General features: G+C 40.3%; 2 protein-coding genes across 4 annotated transcripts in view; one reads left to right on the forward strand and one right to left on the reverse strand.

Moving 5' to 3' along the window:
• The window catches only part of LOC132148808 (phosphoribosyl pyrophosphate synthase-associated protein 1), a 33,616-nt gene that overhangs the window by 12,931 nt on the left and 666 nt on the right, over positions 1-20,019 (forward strand). For 2 of the 3 annotated variants that reach the window (XM_059557525.1, XM_059557527.1), the window contains 3 exons: positions 1,689-1,759; positions 1,841-1,987; positions 2,144-2,506. In XM_059557525.1, coding sequence (XP_059413508.1) covers positions 1,689-1,759; positions 1,841-1,987; positions 2,144-2,302 — 377 coding nt within the window. In that variant the 3' untranslated portion in view covers positions 2,303-2,506. Of the gene's footprint in view, positions 1-1,688; positions 1,760-1,840; positions 1,988-2,143; positions 2,507-20,019 lie in introns of those variants that run through there. The other variant, XM_059557526.1, reaches the window with a different exon arrangement.
• LOC132148503 (GTP-binding protein Rhes-like) lies at positions 9,639-10,726 on the reverse strand. The gene has a single exon (XM_059557193.1). The coding sequence runs from the start codon at positions 10,578-10,580 to the stop codon at positions 9,954-9,956; it is 627 nt and encodes a 208-aa protein (XP_059413176.1). The 5' UTR covers positions 10,581-10,726; the 3' UTR covers positions 9,639-9,953.

The following is a 20,019-nucleotide window of genomic DNA, read 5'->3' on the forward strand; positions in this document are numbered from 1 at the left end:
AAAGTTCCTCAGCAACTTGATATTTTTAGGCAAACAAATGTTAAATATTGCCACTTTACTATCTCTGCTGACATTTAGTTGTAGTTTATTCACACTGTGTGGACTAATGACACTAAGAGTCAAAATGAGTCACCGGAAAAGTGTTCATAAAATTTCACACTTTGTTCAATGATTTTGGCCCTTCGGTTATTTTGGCTAAAGCAGAATTTCCCTTTTGTTTAATGCAGTATCCAACCGTATCAGACAGCAGATCACTGTCTGCATTGGTAGTCGCTGCATTTGTCACTTCTCCTTTGTATGAAGGTAATCTCTGCCATGTAACTAATAACTGCAGGAGAATTATATCATCAGTACCATGCTGATAACACCACAAGATGTCTGCAAAGATAGCAGACAGCAATTTCACTTTTTTTTTTTGTATAAGCTCTCCAAATAATTCTTCCACTAGGAAAACATCATAATATAATGAAATATTTGTAGTTTATTTGTTTGAAAAACTGAATTTGAATCTACTTTAGACTGGAGAAAGATTAGGACTGGATATTGCAAAATATAAAATCTCTTTTCTTCCCTCTCTCTATAGAATGTTTGACTGATTCAAGATATCTTGTTATTATTATACATTTAATTAGTAAGTCTAAAAATGCAGCTACAACATGATTCAAGTAACATTATGAAAAATGCATTAAAACCCATCTTTTTAATGAAACTTCTTCCAGTGCAGCGCACATGAAGTAGTCAACATGGTGTAAATGTCAAACAAATTCACTTGTTAAATATCTTTGCAGAAAAGATGCATGGAATATGAAGGCAAATATTGTACAATACAAACATTTGCAAGCGTCTCATGCATGTTTCTGACATGAAAAAAAATTTGGTCCATCATTGCCCCCGAACTACTGTACCTCGTAAGCCAAGAACCCGTCCTCTGTGAATGGCAGCTTTCAAAGATGCAATTTTACAGAACAGCAGCAGCTTATAAATTATAATTAGGGAGGTGTCTATAATCCTCATTAGCCTGTTAAAATGAAGGTATAAATATGGAACAGCGCTGTGGGTCGTGCTCTTGCTGAAAGGCATGTGTTGAAGGCATGCATAACTCCTCTAACCCCCCTCTATTCATAAATCGACCCACCAGTCTTTCTCTCTCATGGTTACCTGGATTGGAGTGTATGTATTGGCTTGTTCCTGTGTCTTTCCTCTGGATGAATGACTTTAGCCCTTCTTGACCACTCCTAAATTACAGCAATGTCTTGGAGTCTGTCATGCTGACTCGAGGACAGATTGATGTGTAGTTTCCTGCACTGACTCTAGTGTAAACCTCTAGATGTTCGCTTCTATGATTGGGTATATTGGGGACCAAGAACTGATCATTTTGATTTCTGCATGGCATGAGTTTTTCATTCCAGTTTGGATTGAATTGTAGTTGGGGTAAAATGGGAAGCATTCTCCAACAGGCTTGTGCTACAAAATGTGTATTGGAGTCCATGCTAGACTCTTTAAATTCTAGTTTTACCATTTGAGTAAATGGGTTGGTTGAGCCATTTCCTAAACTTCTAGGCCACCGCTTAAACTTGAACCCATCTTACCCAATCTACTTTGATGATGACATGTGATTGATTGGGCTCTTGGTCTGAAAACTGTTTCATGAAAAGATGTGACAAACTAACTGATATTTGTCTTTGTAGTAATGATGGCCAAGGAGAAACCACCCATCACTGTTGTCGGAGATGTTGGAGGCCGCATCGCCATCATTGTCGTAAGAAATTATTCTAGTTCTCAGTGTGACAATCATTTTTGATTGACTGGACAAACAATGCATGTTGTGTTCGTCCTGTAGGATGATATCATTGATGATGTGGAGGACTTTGTGGCAACAGCTGAGATTCTGAAAGAGAGAGGAGCTTATAAGATCTACGTCATGGCCACCCACGGCCTCTTGTCTGCAGACGCCCCGCGCCTCATCGAGGAGTCCGCCATAGACGAAGTGAGTCTTTCAGCTAATTGTTGCACTTTAACACTAAGTGATTCTATTCACATTTGAAGTATGACAATCCCAGATTTACTGTGACTCAAATATTGATACACTCAAATGTGTATAAAATGATGACCAAATGTTTGGGATATCTTTATGGTCTTTCAGGTTGTGGTGACCAACACTGTCCCTCATGAGGTGCAAAAGCTCCAGTGTCCTAAGATCAAGACAGTGGATGTCAGTATGATCCTGGCCGAGGCTATCCGACGCATTCACAATGGGGAGTCCATGGCCTACCTGTTCCGCAATATCACAGTAGACGACTAGCCAACAAGCACATTTACATTAGAGACAGAGGTGAGGTGTAGAGTTAAGGGGGAGTAAGGCCAATGCAGTTCCCCATTCCCAACACTTCAATCCCCTTCATTTCTCAAAGAAAACCCTTTTATTCATCAAAATTGAAATTCAATTGAAATAAACTTCCATTGCCAGGTGATATAAAATAAATGAAGACATACTTAAACCTTTAAATTCAAGCAGTCGCCAGTGTGCAGATATGAACATGGATATGAAATGATAATCCAATGTAAACAATGTTTTTCTTTTTGTTTTTTTTTACTTTACTTTAAGTGATACTCTGCAGTAGAATCAACAGTTTTAGATCTAATGGTAAAACTTTACAATAAGATTAATTAATCAACTTATATTAACTAGCAATGAGCTGTTAATTTGTTACAGATTTTAATATTAGTAAATATTGAACTTGAAGTGATGAATTAGAAGTATTCTTATTTGTTAGTTGATGTTAACTAGTGTTAACATCTGGAATCATATTGTAAAGTGTTACACATCTGCTTTACTGTTAGAAAACTGATGATTTTACTGCTTACCAGTATTTCTGATTCATTTTGGTTTAATTGTGCCATAGTTGCTTCATTTTTGGATGAACCATCCCTTTCATTTTGAAGTCTTTTTCATATTGTGCAACACAAAAGACAAACCGTCCATTTTTGCTAATATTATAAGAGTGTCCAGCGTATTCTTCTGAATATTTCTGTTGTTCCATGTGAGAGTCAGAGTCATACAGGATTGGAGTGTGAATACAGTAAATATTGATTTTTGCGTGAACTATTCCTTAAACACTTAAAATCTACGGTGCACATTAAGGAATCAAAATATAGTATGTTACAGAAAATGCTGGTTTCTAAATGGTTTTATTTGGTCGATTTGTGTAATACATGTTTACTCCAAACGACAAACAAATGAGCTCTAATTGAACCAAGTACTGTGCATACTTCTCATAAAACGCATCTGTACTCCTACATACCAAAACTAAGCCAGCAAAAATGGCATGTTCCTCAGTTTCAGTCGATTACATTTGTGTGCTAACTGTAAGATCTGCATTGCATTTGGGTTTGATCTTAAATGAACCATGTTAGCAATAGTAGGCCAGTTATATACTGCAGACATATTAGCATATGTAAATGCAGTATACTGTGATCACTTGTAGCAGTGACATCCACCCGATCAGGTAAAACTATTTCGTTTTTGCTTCCTGATGAAACCTCAGCGGAGATTGGGACGGGATTGTAAAACCGAATGGTAAGCTGATAACCACAATGCATGAGTTTCGAGCTGTTGGTCAGTGTTCGTTTGAAGCATAGCTACACTTCTTTCTTTTAACAATGTTTTCCACTTCTCTGTGTTCCTCAGTTGTGCATCAACTATCCGTTTCCCAGTGCCTCACTCTGTGAGAGCGAGTCTGGTTGCTATAGCAACCTTATTCAGAGCTGTTCTAGCTATATTTTGCATTAGCGCAAATATGGTCCAACCTTATGGAGAACATACGTTTTTGCTACAGTGTATTGAATCTGTTGTTGCTTTGCGATCTTATTTTTGTAAATAAACACAAGTGATTTGCTTCATGCTGCTCAAGTGTGTCTTTATTGAACTGAAACCAAAAATGCATGTAATATACAGTACTCGAGCGATCAGGTGCTGTCTGAGAATCTCCATGTCAGGATGTGATGTCATCTGTGGTCTTCAGTATTAGAGGATGAGTTCGTAAAAGACCCTTTACTTGCTCTAAACTCCTCAGGTTTATTCACATGACACTGAGGAGCTTAGACCAAGTCAAGGGACCCAAACAAAAGAGTTGAACATTTTAAACCGGTTTTGTGATATTTAACACCGAGATCATTACAGAACTAAAGCCATCGACCTTTTATTGACAATCACATATATACAAGGTTCCCACGAAAACTAGTTTTAAAGTCCCTGGAAAGTTTTTGAAAATAAACACATTGATGCAGGTCCTTGAATTTATTTTGTGCAAAAAAATCCATATTCCCTATGGTCCGTTAATGTGTTATTTTGCCAACAATTTATGGCCTATGCATAGACTGCGTGCTTGATTTACACTAGTTATGCGTGACGTTAAGTTTTTCGTGCATGAGGTACTTTGTGTTGTATATTTCCATGATGTTAGTGACCATATTTATCATAACCTCACTCTCACTTGAAATGTGTCCCCACATCAAGTCCTTGAATTTGAGGGTATTGGACCTGGACAGTCCTTGAAAGGTCGTTGAATTTGAAGTTAATCAAGGTGTGGGAACCCTGTATATACCTTTGTCAAGGATCTTTACATCTCAAAAGAACAAAGTTGTACAAATATGCAAACATAAAAAGCCATACCTCTGTTGTCCAGCTGCAGCAGGACTAAACCTCTGTTATCTGGGAAACAGTGTTGAGAGAGCAGCACTTATCTGTGTGAGGACGGCTGTAAGTCAGGACTGATGAACAGACAGCTGTGTGTTTAAACCAGACTCAAAGAGGAACTAGACAAGCAGCATTTAGAGGTCACTTCCCACTTTTGGCCTCAGGAAACAATACACCTTGTCTCTACTGTTCATATGAAAGAGGAAATACTCACAGTTTGTGTGTATAAATGGCTAACTGTATTTTAGTGCATAGACATTTTGTGAAACTTCATTACTTAGAAAAGTTGTTCCAAACCTGCATGACTGACTTTCATCTGTGCAGCGCAAAAAGAGATGTTTGGCACAATGTATTGTTTCAAGGCAATCCAAAGGCATAATTCATGTTGAAAAGAGCCATGATGACTAAAAACATCAATATAACCGTGCACACGCCTGTCAATTGTCCATTTGTCTTCAATCCACAAATATTTAGATCATCTCTGAAAAGTATAAAACAAAGATATGTGAACAGAATGCAAGTTTTGGCCGTTTGCAATACATATAAACACCCGCCGCAATATTTTAACTAGAAACAGCTGTACATTCTAAAATGTTTAAAGTGAAAACATTTTAAGTGCCTTTGAAAAATAAGATCATCAAATTCAGTACACGCCTTTTTAATGCTGCATACTATAGGCAAGTGGAATCGGAACACAATGCGCTAAATGGTTGTGTTTTCATCTAACGGTTCTTTTTAACCGTTTGCTATGGGAAAATATTTAACATTATCTTTGTGCATTGCATTTATATTCTGAGTTCATCTGTTTGCCTGTACAAAGTATGCATCATCAGTAAGGTGAATACTGATTATGGCATTAATATATCACTGCCTTACCACCATAATGCAAACCTCACAAAAATAACTGGCGGTCAGTGGAGGAAAGCCTTGTTTTGCCCTCCATGTGGGCGTTCCTGATGAAAGAGTGTGACGTCACGTGAAAACTATGAATTAAAGTGTTTATGCATTTAGCAAACATTTATCCCAAGCGACTTACAGTGCATTCAGGCTAACAGTTTTTGAATCTAACATGTGTTCCCTGGGAATCGAACCCACAACCTTGCGCTGCTAATGCAATGCTCTACCACTGAGACACAGGAAAACTATTTAACGTGTCTATTTAGCGTGGCTTCGCACAGCTCCACATCTATTATCAAATTTGCTGATGATACTGTGGTTCTGGGCCTCATTCACAACAATAATGAGACCGCATACTTGGATGAGATAGAGAAATTAACATCATGGTGCCAGGACAACTGTCTCTTTCTGAATGTGAGCAAAACTAAAGAGCTGATTGTGGACTTCATGAAGAAACAGCAGCAGCCCTATACTCCTCTTATGATCAGTGGGACCCCTGTGGAGAGGGTGAGCCAAGTACCTTGGTGTAAACATCTCCGAGGACCTGACTTGGACTACTCACATTCAAACACAGGTTAATAAAGCCAGGCAAAGACTGTACCATCTGCGACAGCTGAGGAAATTCAGGGTCTCACCAGCAATCCTGAAAACTTTCTATTCTGGGGCTATAGAAAGTGTATTGACTCCAGTCATGACTGCAAAGCACTGCAGAGAGTTGTGCGCTTAGCTGAGCGCATCTCAGGGTCTGCTCTCCCCTTCTCTACAGGACATCTACCTCAAACGCTGCATAAGTAGAGCTACTAAAATCATCAAGGACTCCATCCACCCTAGTAACCATATTTTCACTTTGCTGCCATCTGGTAAGCGCTACCGTTGCCTGATGGCAAAAACCGAGAGACTCACGAGGAGTTTCTTCCCCCAGGCCATCAGGCTCCTAAACTCTTAACCAGCCCCTTAACATCCTCATGCCTCCACTTAATGTTCACTTTATCTTTTTCACTTTATTCACTACCTCACATAGACACACTGACAGTGTCACCATGTTTGCACATTTGCTTCTTGTACATTCCTGTGTATCTTTATATTTAAGACCACAGTAAAATGCATATATGCACATTGTACATCCCTGTACATCTTAATATTTAAGACTACAGTTTACGTTCATGCACATTATTTTGCGTTCTATATTTAATTCTACAATAAACATCTTTTTTATATTTTATTCTTATATTTTTATTGTTTACTTTTATTTCATTCTTACATAGCTATATTTATGTATATTTTCATCTGTGTTGTTTTCTTTAATAATTGCACTGCACATGGAGCGGACCTCACTGTTATGTATGCTATATATAATTTTGTATGTGACGAATAAAAATCTTAAATCTTGAATCTTAAAGTATACAGGAAGTGTAGAAAGTGAAAGCAAGTTTAAGGTTAGAAAGCTGGACATTTCAATCAATGATGTCGATGAGTTTGTTTCTTCACTGGAGTGGATGTGGAGAAATGTAGCATTACATCACTTCCTCACCAGTAGATCCTCTGCAGTGAATGGGTGCCGTCAGAATGAGAGTCCAAAAAACATCATAATAATCCACATGACTCCAGTCCATCAATTATAGCATTTTAAAGAAGAGAGCTATGTGTTTGTAAGAAACAAAGACATTTTAACAACATTTAAACCATCACTCCTAAGAATAATATGATACATAAAAAAACTTCTGCCTGTTAAAAAGTCCATCCCTTGTTCTCTCTCAAATCAAAATCCATTTTGTCAAAACATCAAAAAATTTGTTTAGAACTATTCTGGACTCTTTCTGCCTATAAACAGTGCTGGATCTGTGTATATTTCTCTCCTGATTCAGACAAGGCAACCTTTTCACTGAGGAAAGCAATCTTATGGATTTATGGTATTTTTGACAATGGTCAGGTGGAAAAAAAAAAAGTCTTGATTGAATTTTTTATTATGACCATGCATCTTTGGAGTTCTGTGGATTATTAGATGTTTCTCTATGCTGTTTGGACTCTCATTCTGACGGCACCCATTCACTGCAGAGGATCCATTCGTGAGCAAGTGATGTAATGCTGAATGAACTACATTCCTACACCAGCTGAGGAAGTTCAGCCTGCCACAGGAGCTGCTCACACAGTTCTGCTCGGCCGTCATTGAGTCTCTCCTGTGTTCAACTACAACTCTCTGGTTTGGTTCAGCCACCAAATCAGACATCAGGAGACAAATAGTCAGGACCGTTGAGAGGGTAATGAGTGCATCCCTGCCCAAACTCTAAGACCTTTACACCTCCAGAGTGAGAAAAGGGGCTGAGAAATCACTTTAGAGCCCACACATCCAGCCCTCTTTCTCTTTTAACCTTTGCCCTCTGGTTGGCGATGTAAAACACTGAGTAACCAGAACAGCCAGACATAAGAACAGCTTTTCTCTCAGGCAGTATTGAGTCTGAAAAACTAAACCAACAGAGCTGCAATGCTCTAATGCAGCACAAGCGTTATGTGCTGCAGATGCAACACGCATAAAATGGGCCCTACATTGTCATCCAGTAGGTCATTAACTGTGTTTTAGGAACTAGTTGACTTCCTGTTGTGTCTATAAGGAACAATGAGCCTTTGTTACACACAACACATTTCCCCGTTGCTTTATTTGTTCGCTGTATTCACTGCAGATCACACACACAGCATGTGAAGTGAGGTGAGAAAGTTTAAGTCAGTCGATGCACCACAAGACGGCAATATTTGACAATTCCTGTAGGTTTCTCAATGCATCCTTGCTGACATGGAATTTGAGCTGTGGGAGCCACTTGGTTTTTGATTGCTCTCTGGATTTTAGGACTGATAAAATTTCATAATTAAATGAGATCTGGAGACAATTTGAGGTCACTGGACTGGTTTTATTTCTCATGATCTCAGAACATATCCAACAAAAAAAAAATCTATTTAAGTACTTGGAAATTGGTATATAAAGTTAATATTTAATATATGAATGCCTTTGCAAAAAAAAAAAAATTATATATATATATATATATATATATATTTTATAACATTTAAACATTCTTATTAAATAGATTAGCTTACTTTCAGAAGTTATACATTTCTACCTTATTTACCCATAAAAGGTGCATATACCATAAGTGCATTTAAAGGTTTTTACTTAAAAAAAATCTTTAAGATAGAGTTTTCATTTGTACATGTATGTATGAGCCAACCATGATGTAAAAAAAAGAATTACACCTCGACTGTCCACCACGGTTGCCGCTATCAGCCTGGAGGCTCAATTGTGTGTGGAGGAGTCGGGCCGAATTGGCGCGAAAATTCACAAAATGTGACGTCATGCGCGTTCTCGTCTACTTGGGCTTACAACCGCACGGCACGCCAGCCATTATAGTAAGCAGCGGCAATAGTGTTTTCAAATGGACTGCGGATGGAAAGAAGCGACCAGCCTCCAGCACAATTCAGACACCCACGGACACCCCACGTAAGTTAAAAAAAAAAGAGCGTGCGCACTGAAAACGAGCATGAGACTGGCTGCAGTTCCTCTAACGGCCACTGGTGTCAGTAACGGTTAGAAATTTCAGAACCTACGCAATCTTCCTTTAAAGTCACACATCTGTACCTAAAGTGTACATTTAAGTAACTAGATGGTACATATTTTTTACCTTTTGAAGCGGTACCCCCCCAGTGACAGCTTGTGTACCTTTTTTTCTGAGATGAATGGAGAGTGGAATATATATATATATATATATATATATATATATATATATATATATATATATATATATATATATATATATACATACACAAAAATATATACATACATACATTTTCCTTTACAAGTTACAAAATACAATACAATTAAAATGCATCTTATGAGTTTTCCATACAGTAAAAGTGCATGTGCACAGTGCCAAACATCTTGAAAAATGGACACAGTGACTTTAATACTTGGTGCAATAACTTGTAAAACAATGAATGTAATACAGTCAAATTTTAAAGTAGAGTTAAAAAAAAAACCTTAAAGCTACAGCATTACAATATTGCAATGTCATAAAAGTCAAAACATTTTGACATGAACATAATTGAATATTGCAGAAGCTCTTTACACATCACTCAACTAAACTCAAAACCACTGTCAAAACATTCAAGAGATTCTTTGCACAGATGCAACAGTTCATTGACTTTTGATCATTGTCCCTTTCCCTTCATCACCGTGGAGGATGCTGATTTTTGAGCAGGATTATAGGATGTTTCCCTATGTAATAAAAGCATCTTTGCATGCCATCAAAGAGCCTTCCACATCATTGCTTTTCTTTAACCCTTTCTGTTCTCAATAATCTTTTTCTTGCCAACTTTAGGAGACAGAACAGCTGTTGGTCTTGTTCATGGGCGGCCGTAGACTGATGTCCATGGGAAAGGTTTCTCTGCGACGGCGCAAAGCTGGGCTGAGGCTGCTGGGGAGGTTTGCTTGCTGGAGCAGCTCCTTGAACACCTCCATCACGTTTTCGTCTTCTTTAGCCGAGGCCTCCAGGAAACAGCTGTTCCAGTCCAGCTCCACCTTCACCAGCACATCATCCGCTGACACCCTCCGTTCCAGCTGTCTGTCTTTTTTGTTGCCCACCACCACAATGGGTGTGAGCTTGTCCTCCTTGACCTCCAGGATTTCCTCACGCAGTCTCTTGACAGCTTCTAGCGATTCGGGGTCGTCCACGGAGTAGACCAGGGCGAATGCATCTCCATTCTGGATGGAGAGCTTCCGCATGGCTGGGAAGGAGTAGCTGCCGCTCGTGTCCATGATGTTAATGGTCACTTTGACTCCAGCCACCTCATACTCCTTGAAGTGGAGCTCCTCCACCGTGCGTCGATGTTTGGGATCAAAGCTGTCTTGCAAGAAGCGTTTAATCAGAGCTGTTTTTCCCACGCCAGCGGCTCCCATGAACACCAAGCGCACTTCTGTCTTTTCCTTCACTTCCAGAGACATCCTTCCCAATCCCAAAGCCAAGCTCTCTCTACTGTATCTAAGCCTTATAGTCTGGATTTGCCTGCAGCTTCCTGTGAAGACCTCAGACTTCTGGATCTTTTGATTGTAGCCTTCCCAGGGCGTGTGAAATGTCAAACTGTAAGCTGTTGCAGCTCCATCTGTGTTTTGTGTGTTCTCGTGCCCTATTTATGGCCTTTCTCAATAGCAGGGATTCCATGCCCTCTCCAGAGCTCAGCCAATCAGCTCGCAGCAGCATCTCCTGCTGCCAATCACAAGACGCTATGCAGATGAGATACAAGCTCTTGCTGTTGAAGGAGAGTTGATGTCGAGGAGAGTTGTCAAATGTGTTTTGTGCCGTGAATACTTAAGTTATCGGGTGTTTTGGAATAAGATTTGTGAGTTTAATATGCAAAGAGCTTGGATTTCGCATTTTGCCAGTTTTTTTATATTTGCATGCACACTGTAAAGTTCTTGCATGACTAGTCCAGAAGTAGTTAATCTTATTTTTCTAATATTATATAAACAGCATCAGTCAGCATGTGTATCTATAATGCACACCATAGCACTGTTCCAACACAATCCAGCTGGATTTTAAGGCATCATGGGTGTTATTCTTCACATACTGGCTGTCAAGTTACATTATTTTGATGCACTAGAGTGTATCCTTCAGGCAGAAGGCAATCTTGTGAATGCAAAGGATGGTCTGATCATTGAAACACTGTTTTTCTAATATAAAAATATTCTTTATGAGTCCTTTAAAATCTATCTGTCATCATATAGTGATAAAATATGGTTTAATAATTGAACAATTCTGAACATCTCAGTGGCAAGGCACATTTTCTGCATTGCATAAGATAATTTTGTCTCAACCAGTATATTTATTCATATGACAATTATTATTTATTTAAGCCCTTTTTGAGTTTCCTCTCATACCTGTTTCATTTTCTGTTCAAGAAGCGTATGTGTAATGCACAAAATTAAGTGATCTTGCATATGAAATGGGTATGCTTGCACATCATTTGCATTTTAATGAGGTATTTAAAATAAAAAATGTAAATGCTTTCTGGATTTTAGATCCATAATTCAAATGTGTTGGAATAGATATGACTCTCAGAGGTTCAGTTGTGAATAATGAGAGGGTTACTCGGCTAAATGTGAACATGTCTTTCTCCTCTCACATTTTTGATGTGAACAGTAATTTACTCATTAGATGAGCATGGAAGAGACATGGGGAAAGATAATATGGCACAGTGAGCTCATGTGGTGCATGGAGGGGTGTGCGTGTGCACACACACGTTGATATATGTGATTTACGGGGACTCTCCTTAGGTGTAATGCTTTCTTTACGATAAAAGCGGAATCCCTCTAAACCTACCTCTCACACAAAACATTCTGCATTTATTATGTTTTTAAGCCATTTGAATTATGGGGACACAGGAAGTGTGCTCATAAACCACCTTCACATTGTAATTCCTATGTCATTAAACAAATGTGACCCTGGACCACAAAACCAGCCATGAGTTGCACAGGTGCTGTATATTTGTAGCAATAAAACCAAAAATACCTAAAATGGGATGCAAACTGTTTTTTCAGCATTAAGAGTTAAATGAGAAAACTGTTGTAGTGGACACATGGATGACAGTGTCATCAGCATACATCTGGCAGCAGACACCTGGACAGCAATTTGGTAAGTCATTAATGTACATTGTAAACAAAAGAGGGCCAAGTACAGAACCTTGCAGTACTCCTGTGTTGTTTGTCTGCAGAGGTGACTTAACCCCATTGACCCTGACACACTGCTGTCTTCCACCCAAATAAGACCTAAACCACTGAATTGATTGAATTATTTTATTACATTTCTGTGATTAACAAAGGCCTTTTTAGGGCCAAGAACACTGCGCCAACAACATTCCCTTTTATCCAATGAGGCTTTTATGTTTTCAAATAGCAGTTAGCAGCTTCAGTGGAATATTTGTCTCTAAATCCAAATTGCTGTTGATAAAGCAACTGGTTAGACTCTAAATGTTCCATTAATTGCTCGGCAACAATCTTCTTCAGAACTTTTGAGACTACAGGAAGGATAGGAATAGGCCTACAGTTACTTGCTATATCCTTATCTCCAGTTTTATAGACCGGCGTAATTATTGCTGTTTTCGGAAAAATTTTGTTTGTATCGACAAATTGACTAAATAAGAAATTGGCTCCAACAGAGACCTTTCATATCTCTTTAAAAATGCAGCATGGAAGTTATAAATGTCCTTAGACTTGGAGTTACTCATGTTTGTGATCACCATTTTTTACTTTATCACGAGATACCTCTTTAATATTAAAAGGATCCTGTATGAGCATTGTAAAACTCTTCAGGAGATGACTCAGTATATTTAAAATTACTTGCTAATTCCTGTACAGATGAAAAAACTATTAAAAACATTTGCAATTGCCTCATATGAATCAGATTATTACAAACTTTAAGACAGTTTATTTTTAAATGTTTTTGTCTACTTGAAATGGTTAATCTATTTATATGTTGCCACAATTTAGAACTGCTGCCATTGGCCTCGTCAAGTAATTAGGAAAAATAATTAGTCTTAGCCTTTCGCAGCTCTGATACTAATTTGGTGTTCAGTATTAGTTTTTGTTATTAAGGAGCTTTTAAGAGCAAGATTTTGCTTTTTAATGGTCTGAAGGATGTTAAACCATGGAATAGAAAATTTCTTAGGCCTACTTTTCCAGGTTTTTGAATGTTAACTTATAAATTCACTTAAATTAGAGGCAAAATTGCTTGCACTCTGGTTTAAGTCCGATTCTTTAATTACCTTGGCTCTTCCCATTTAACTTCCTTCAAATCATGTTTAAAGCTGGCTATTTTTGACTTTGGAATGCCTGTTGTTAAAATTGAATTGTCTATTTTATTATGGTGAAGTAGACGTTTTTTAGTTAACTTTCTTACAATCAGTGTCATGTTATGATCTGAAAGGCCAGTAATGAGATTATATGTTTTTGTTACTCTTTCTTCCTGTTAGTAAAAATAGATATATAAGAGTTTCACTCTTTCTAGTTATTCTAGTGGATCTATCAATCAGCTGTTTGAATTTACATTTCTCCATAATTGATTTTAATTTTGATTTACTACTTTTAACCATCCAGTTTATGTTAAAGTCCCCAAACGTCATACATTCACAACAGTTCAACAAGAAAAAGAAGATTCTTCAGTTCATTGTAGAAATTGACATCATGACATGGAGGATTATAAAGCACAACTATATTAAATTTCATATTTGAAGAAAGAATTACATTCAATCCCAAGCATTCCAGGTTCACTTTCAGATCAAGTTCTAAACATTTAGGGACCTATCAATATCATATGCCAACCGTTTTTCCGTCGTTAAAATAGCAAAAGTGGATTTGGACACGCCCTGAGTGCACCTGCGCTGTGCGCTTTACACTTTGCATTTAGATAGTTAAAATAGGGCCCTTAAAGTGTTAATATAAATACCCCTAATATAAATTAAAACGCCCTCCCCTTCCTTTGGCCCTATCTCTCCTATAACAACACAACGAAGATATTTTGTACATTTCCTACTGTTGATATATCAAAAATGTATTATAATTAGTAATATGCAGTTTATTTTGACAACTTTAAAGGCGATTTTCTCAATATTTTGAGATATTACCCTCAGATTCCAGATTTTCAAATAGTATTATTTCTGCCAGATATTGTCCTATCCTAACATAGATAGATCAATTCCATAGATCAATGGAAACTTATTTATTCAGCTTCCAGATGACACATTTTATATTTTGTTTTGTTGAGAAAGCAAAACTACTTTGTTTGGCCTTCCAAAAGAGGACACGACTATGATAAATCATGTTTATATCACGTTTGAAATGAGTATTATGTTTATGTGTTGTCACTCCCGTCAGACAGGGCATCACAATATGTTAAGGGGCATCACATTACCATCAGACGCTTGAGGTATTTGGCCAATCAGAGCACACCTCGCTTTTCAGACCGATGAGCTTTGTATAAAACAACAGGTTACAGAAGAGGAGAAAATAATCTACAGTAAGTGGAAAATAATGTGTTTTTTTAACCTTAAACCATATAAACACATCTCATTGCACCAAATCATGTTCTTTTTAGCAGCATCATATGACCCATTTAAAATTTGTAAAAAAAAAAAAAAAATGATATAGTAGGCTTTATAGAATTAAAACATTGTTAACACTTAAAAAGGAAGGATGAAAAACAAGTCTAATGGCGTTCTTCAGGAAATATTGGCTAAAAAAAGGCAGTTGAAATCATTGTGATAATGAGAATGCAAATATTTTGCTCACCAGGAGAATCATCATGAATATATAATGAGCGTTCAGTATGTTGCCCAGCCCTCTGGTCGGTCCAACTGGGACTGCCTCATTTCCCAAGTATTAGGTTGTATTTTTAATGTGATGTTTTGTTTAATACGTTTTATACATAATGGTGTAAATAAACCATGATGTGAGACACAATGCACTCCTTCCAGCATAAAGTGTCGAAATGTAAGAAGTTTCAAAGCTTGTATGTTAACAGGATGAGATCCTATTCCTGTTCCACATCTTTTATGTTTACAATCAGCCGTGCTGACTGTGGATGTAGCTGAAAGACCCTCTTCAGCTGAAATAGCTCATCTGACCCAGACATATCATTGTGATGCGTCACCCACTTGCATCTGCATTTTATTATCCAGGATGAGTTGACAATGGTAGAACGGCAGTGAAAAGCTCAAAAGCACACTTAATCTCAATGTTCATACAGTGGGTCAAGAGAACAGCAGTGTCTGTCAGTATGTTTTTTTAAGCAGCCTTGGTTTCAGAAGTATTTTCCCATTTATGTTTTCCATTTGCAATGGGTTCAAGTCAGTCATGCAAATTTATGTGTTGACCAACAGAAAGCTGCTTAGTTTGAAAGGGACTGAGCTGCGCTTCATACATCGCTACACTATTGACAAGAGACAATGAATAGACTTGCAAAATTCTGCCAAACTGTCACTAATGTAAAACAACATCTCTTAAAGTGTTGTTCTATACTGGAAAATGGAAAAAGGAACTATTATTAGAACTATTAAAATCACAATGAATTTGGACTTCTGTAGAGAAGTATGTATCATCAAATAACCTCAGACCTTTTTATGTTATTGTTAAAAAAATGTATTACTGTAAATGAATGGGAATTTATCATGGTTTTGCTGTCAGGTTTTGTTGTTTCCTCAAACAAAGAACTGCTAGCAATATGAACAACAAAAATATACTCTCAGAAAAATGGGAAAGCTGTGACTAGGACAGTAAGGTATGAAAGCTAAGGTACATCTTTGGACCTTATTTACCCCTAAAAATATTAGTGAAAGTACATATGTATACATTAAGTGCACATATTAGAAGCTTTTGACAGGGTACCGCCCCGCTGAGAGTTAATATATATTATTATTATTATTTTTTTTTTTAAGAGACGTTTCAACAAAAAAATTTGGCTGGCTTTGGAGGGACTCTAAATTCCCTGAACTCTAGAACAAGTGCCATGAGGACTGCACATATCAGCAAACCATGCAACTGAGAGGCAGATCACAATGACGATTATTTGTCATAATGAAAATACTGTGCACTCGTTCTCACTGTGATGAAGCAGTTCATCATCTGCCTCATGGGCAGAAACACTCAAAGATGAGAGGCTCGTTTTCTGGGTCCGTCGGCCGCTTTGCCAGACAGGCACTGACCCATATGACTCATCCAAAATGTTAAAATGAGCACTCTTTTATTTGCACACAAGAACTTCCTCACCATGACCTAGTTTCAGAAGCTCTGAATGCTTGCGGTCTAAATGAATTTGTATCTTTCAGGAGCTTTTTGGTCTGAAACCACAAAAGATAAGAAGGCTGTGGTGTAACACGGACTTGAAAGACCTTCTGTTGACATCTCTGAGCCCAAAACAGAAGGGGGGAGAGAAGAGAGGCTTTGCTGACTCATTCTTTATGCAGCAGTAATAGGAATGAAGTCAGTTCGTTGTTTTCCTCTGGAAATCTACAATTTATTTTGAAGTATATCTTTCAAAGTGTTTCTCTTTAGTTGAAATGAGTCCATATCTTGGTTGCCGTTTCTCAGGATAAACAGTGACATCTGTGCCCCATTTGTGTCCAAATGATATACTGATATAATTATTATTATTATTATTATTATACAGAGATGGGACCAAGTCACACATCTGCAAGTCTCAAGTAAGTCTCAAGTCTTAACCTTCAAGTCTCAAGTAAGTCCCAAGTATTTTTTTCTTGGGCAAGTCAAGTCAAGTCACAAGCTGTCAGGAGAAAGCAGGCTGGATTCAGATGCGGGTAAACTCAAGGCTTTATTCGAAACTGAGGAGAAGAGTCACGGTTCACAGGTTACACTCGCAGTGACAGGATGAGTAGCAGATGAGTCACGTTTCACTCGCAGTGACAGGATGAGTAGCAGATGAGTCACGTTTCACAGGAGTACGTATAACCGCCGGACCGGAGGGATGAACAGCTGGAAGCTACTAGGAGCTCAAGGCTTGTAAGAACAAGGGCAGAGGAATCAACTAAACACACTGGAGCCTGAGGACAAGACACGACAAGGTGAGTTCAAAGAGCTGCTAGACGATCGGAGCTATTGGTATGAATAACAACAGTCTGACAATAGACAGAGAAACACAGGGAATAATAAAGGGGAAAAAATTAGAAGGACATAGAGAACAGGTGGCGAGCAATTAAGGTTAACAACGGGGAAACAAGGGAGGCGGGGAAGACACAAACAGGCAGACGCGGTGAGCTGTCAAACCATCCCAACACACACACACCCACACCAAAAAGACAGGTGATTAGCCCCGAGACCCGACAGTACCCCCCCTCCCAGGAGCGTCACCTGGCGCTCTAGGAAGGGGCCTACCTCGATGCCGCCGGAAGTCCTCAATCAACGAGCGGTCCAGAATGTCCCGGGACGGCACCCAACACCTCTCCTCTGGACCATACCCCTCCCAGTCCACAAGATACTGAAACCCCCTGCCGCGGCGCCGCTCATCGAGTAATCTCTTAACCGTATAGGTAGGAGATCCATCCACAAGACGAGGGGGTGGGGGGGTGGGGCGACTGCAAGCAGGATTAAGGGGGGAAGAGAACACAGGCTTGACCCTGGAAACATGAAACACCGGGTGAACCCGACCAAGAGTAGGAGGGAGCTTGAGCCTGATCGCCACCGGACTAACCACCTTGGTGATGCGGAAAGGCCCAATGAATCTGGGTGCCAGTACGAGAAGGCGCCCGGAGAGGCAGATCCTTGGTAGAGAGCCAAACCCGTTGACCACACACATAGGTAGGAGGAGAGGACCAGCGACGATCAGCTGCAGCCTTGGTTCTGTCAGAGGTTTGGACCAAAATCCTCCTGACTCTCTCCCAGGTGCGACGGCAGCGCTGGACGAAAGCCAGGGCGGATGGAACCGCTGCGTCGGGTTCCTGTGATGGGAACAGAGGTGGATTATAACCAACAGCACACTCAAAAGGGGACATACCTGACGCGGCCGCAGGAAGGGTGTTATGGGCGTATTCTGCCCAGGAGAGCTGCTGACACCAGGAACTCGGATTGTTGGATGCTAGACAGCGGAGCATTCTTCCTAGATCCTGGTTGGCCCGCTCACACTGCCCATTGGTCTGAGGATGAAAACCAGATGACAGACTAGCAGAGGCCCCAATCTGTGTACAAAATTCCCTCCAGAACCGGGAGACGAACTGGGGACCCCTATCTGAAACAACATCCACCGGTAACCCGTGGAGACGGAAGACGTGATCCACCACCAGTTGGGCGGTCTCCCGGGCGGAGGGTAACTTGGGCAGGGGAATAAAATGAACCGCTTTGGAAAAGCGATCCACCACCGTGAGAACTACAGTGTTACCCTTCGAAGGAGGAAGCCCAGAGACGAAATCAAGGGCAATGTGTGACCAAGGACGGGAAGGGATAGGGAGAGGATGCAGTAGACCATCAGGAGGGCGATTGACAGGCTTACTTTGGGCACATGTGGGGCAGGCCAACACAAACTGTCTAACATCCGCGGCCATAGTAGGCCACCAAAAACGCTGTCGGATGGCAGACAACGTTCTCCGAATACCTGGATGGCAGACTAACCTGGATGAGTGCCCCCACTCAAGGACCTCAGAGCGCAGCGCAGCCGGCACCGGCAACCTGCCCGCCGGACACTCTCCCGGCACCTGCACCCCTCGACCGGCCTCCTCAACTCGCTGCTCGATACCCCACGAAAGGGCCCCGACCACCACCCCCTCAGGAAGGATGGCATCGGCCGCAAACTCCCCTCCCGGAGCACCGAACAGGCGAGAGAGGGCATCAGGCTTGGTGTTCTTTGATCCCGGCCGGTACGAGAGGGTGAAGTTGAATCTGGCAAAGAAGAGCGCCCAGCGGGCCTGACGCGAGCTCAGCCTCTTGGCCGAACGGACGTATTCAAGGTTTTTGTGATCCGTCCAGACCAAGAAGGGCTGCGCTGACCCCTCCAACCAATGACGCCACTCACCCAAGGCCAATCGTACCGCCAGCAGCTCTCTGTTGCCGATGTCATAGTTACGTTCTGCAGGGCTGAGACGACGAGAGAAGAATGCACAAGGATGAACCTTCCCATCATGGAGGGAACGCTGAGATAGAACTGCGCCAACCCCAACGTCCGAAGCATCAACCTCGACAATAAACTGGGCCTCCGGATCTGGAACCATCAGAACAGGTGCAGAGACAAAACGGGACTTTAAAATGTCAAAGGCTACCTGCGCCTCCCGGTTCCACCTGAAGGACACCTTAGTGGAGGTTAAGGCTGTCAGCGGTGCAGCGATCTGACCAAAATTCCGGATGTAACGCCGGTAGAAGTTGGCAAAACCCAGGAAACGCTGCAGAGCCTTCCGGGAGTCAGGGACCGGCCACTGGGCAACAGCTTCAATCTTAGCGGGATCAGGCTTGATCCCCTCCGTAGAAATAACATGGCCAAGGAACGTAACAGACTCAGCGTGGAATTCGCACTTCTCCGCCTTGACAAACAACTGGTTCTCTAGTAACCGCTGGAGAACCCGTCTGACATGCTGGGTGTGTAATTGGAGAGAAGAAGAAAAAATCAAAATATCATCCAAATACACAAAGACAAATTGATTAATCATGTCACCCAACACGCTGTTGACGAGTCCCTGGAAAACGGCTGGAGCATTGGTCAGACCAAACGGAAGAACCAAGTACTCGTAGTGTCCCGAAGGGGTGTTAAATGCCGTCTTCCACTCATCCCCCTCCCGAATGCGCACCAAGTGGTAGGCGTTGCGCAGGTCTAACTTGGTGAAGACCCGAGCTCCCTGTAATAATTCAAAAGCAGAAGACATTAAAGGTAGGGGGTACCTGTTCTTGATAGTAA

This window comes from Carassius carassius, chromosome 9 (assembly GCF_963082965.1).
Source record: "Carassius carassius chromosome 9, fCarCar2.1, whole genome shotgun sequence".
Taxonomy (NCBI): domain Eukaryota; kingdom Metazoa; phylum Chordata; class Actinopteri; order Cypriniformes; family Cyprinidae; genus Carassius; species Carassius carassius.

Bases quoted from the DNA above. Each gene is read 5' to 3' on its own strand.
- LOC132148503 (XM_059557193.1), bottom strand. From the start codon at position 10,580: ATGTCTCTGGAAGTGAAGGAAAAGACAGAAGTGCGCTTGGTGTTCATG.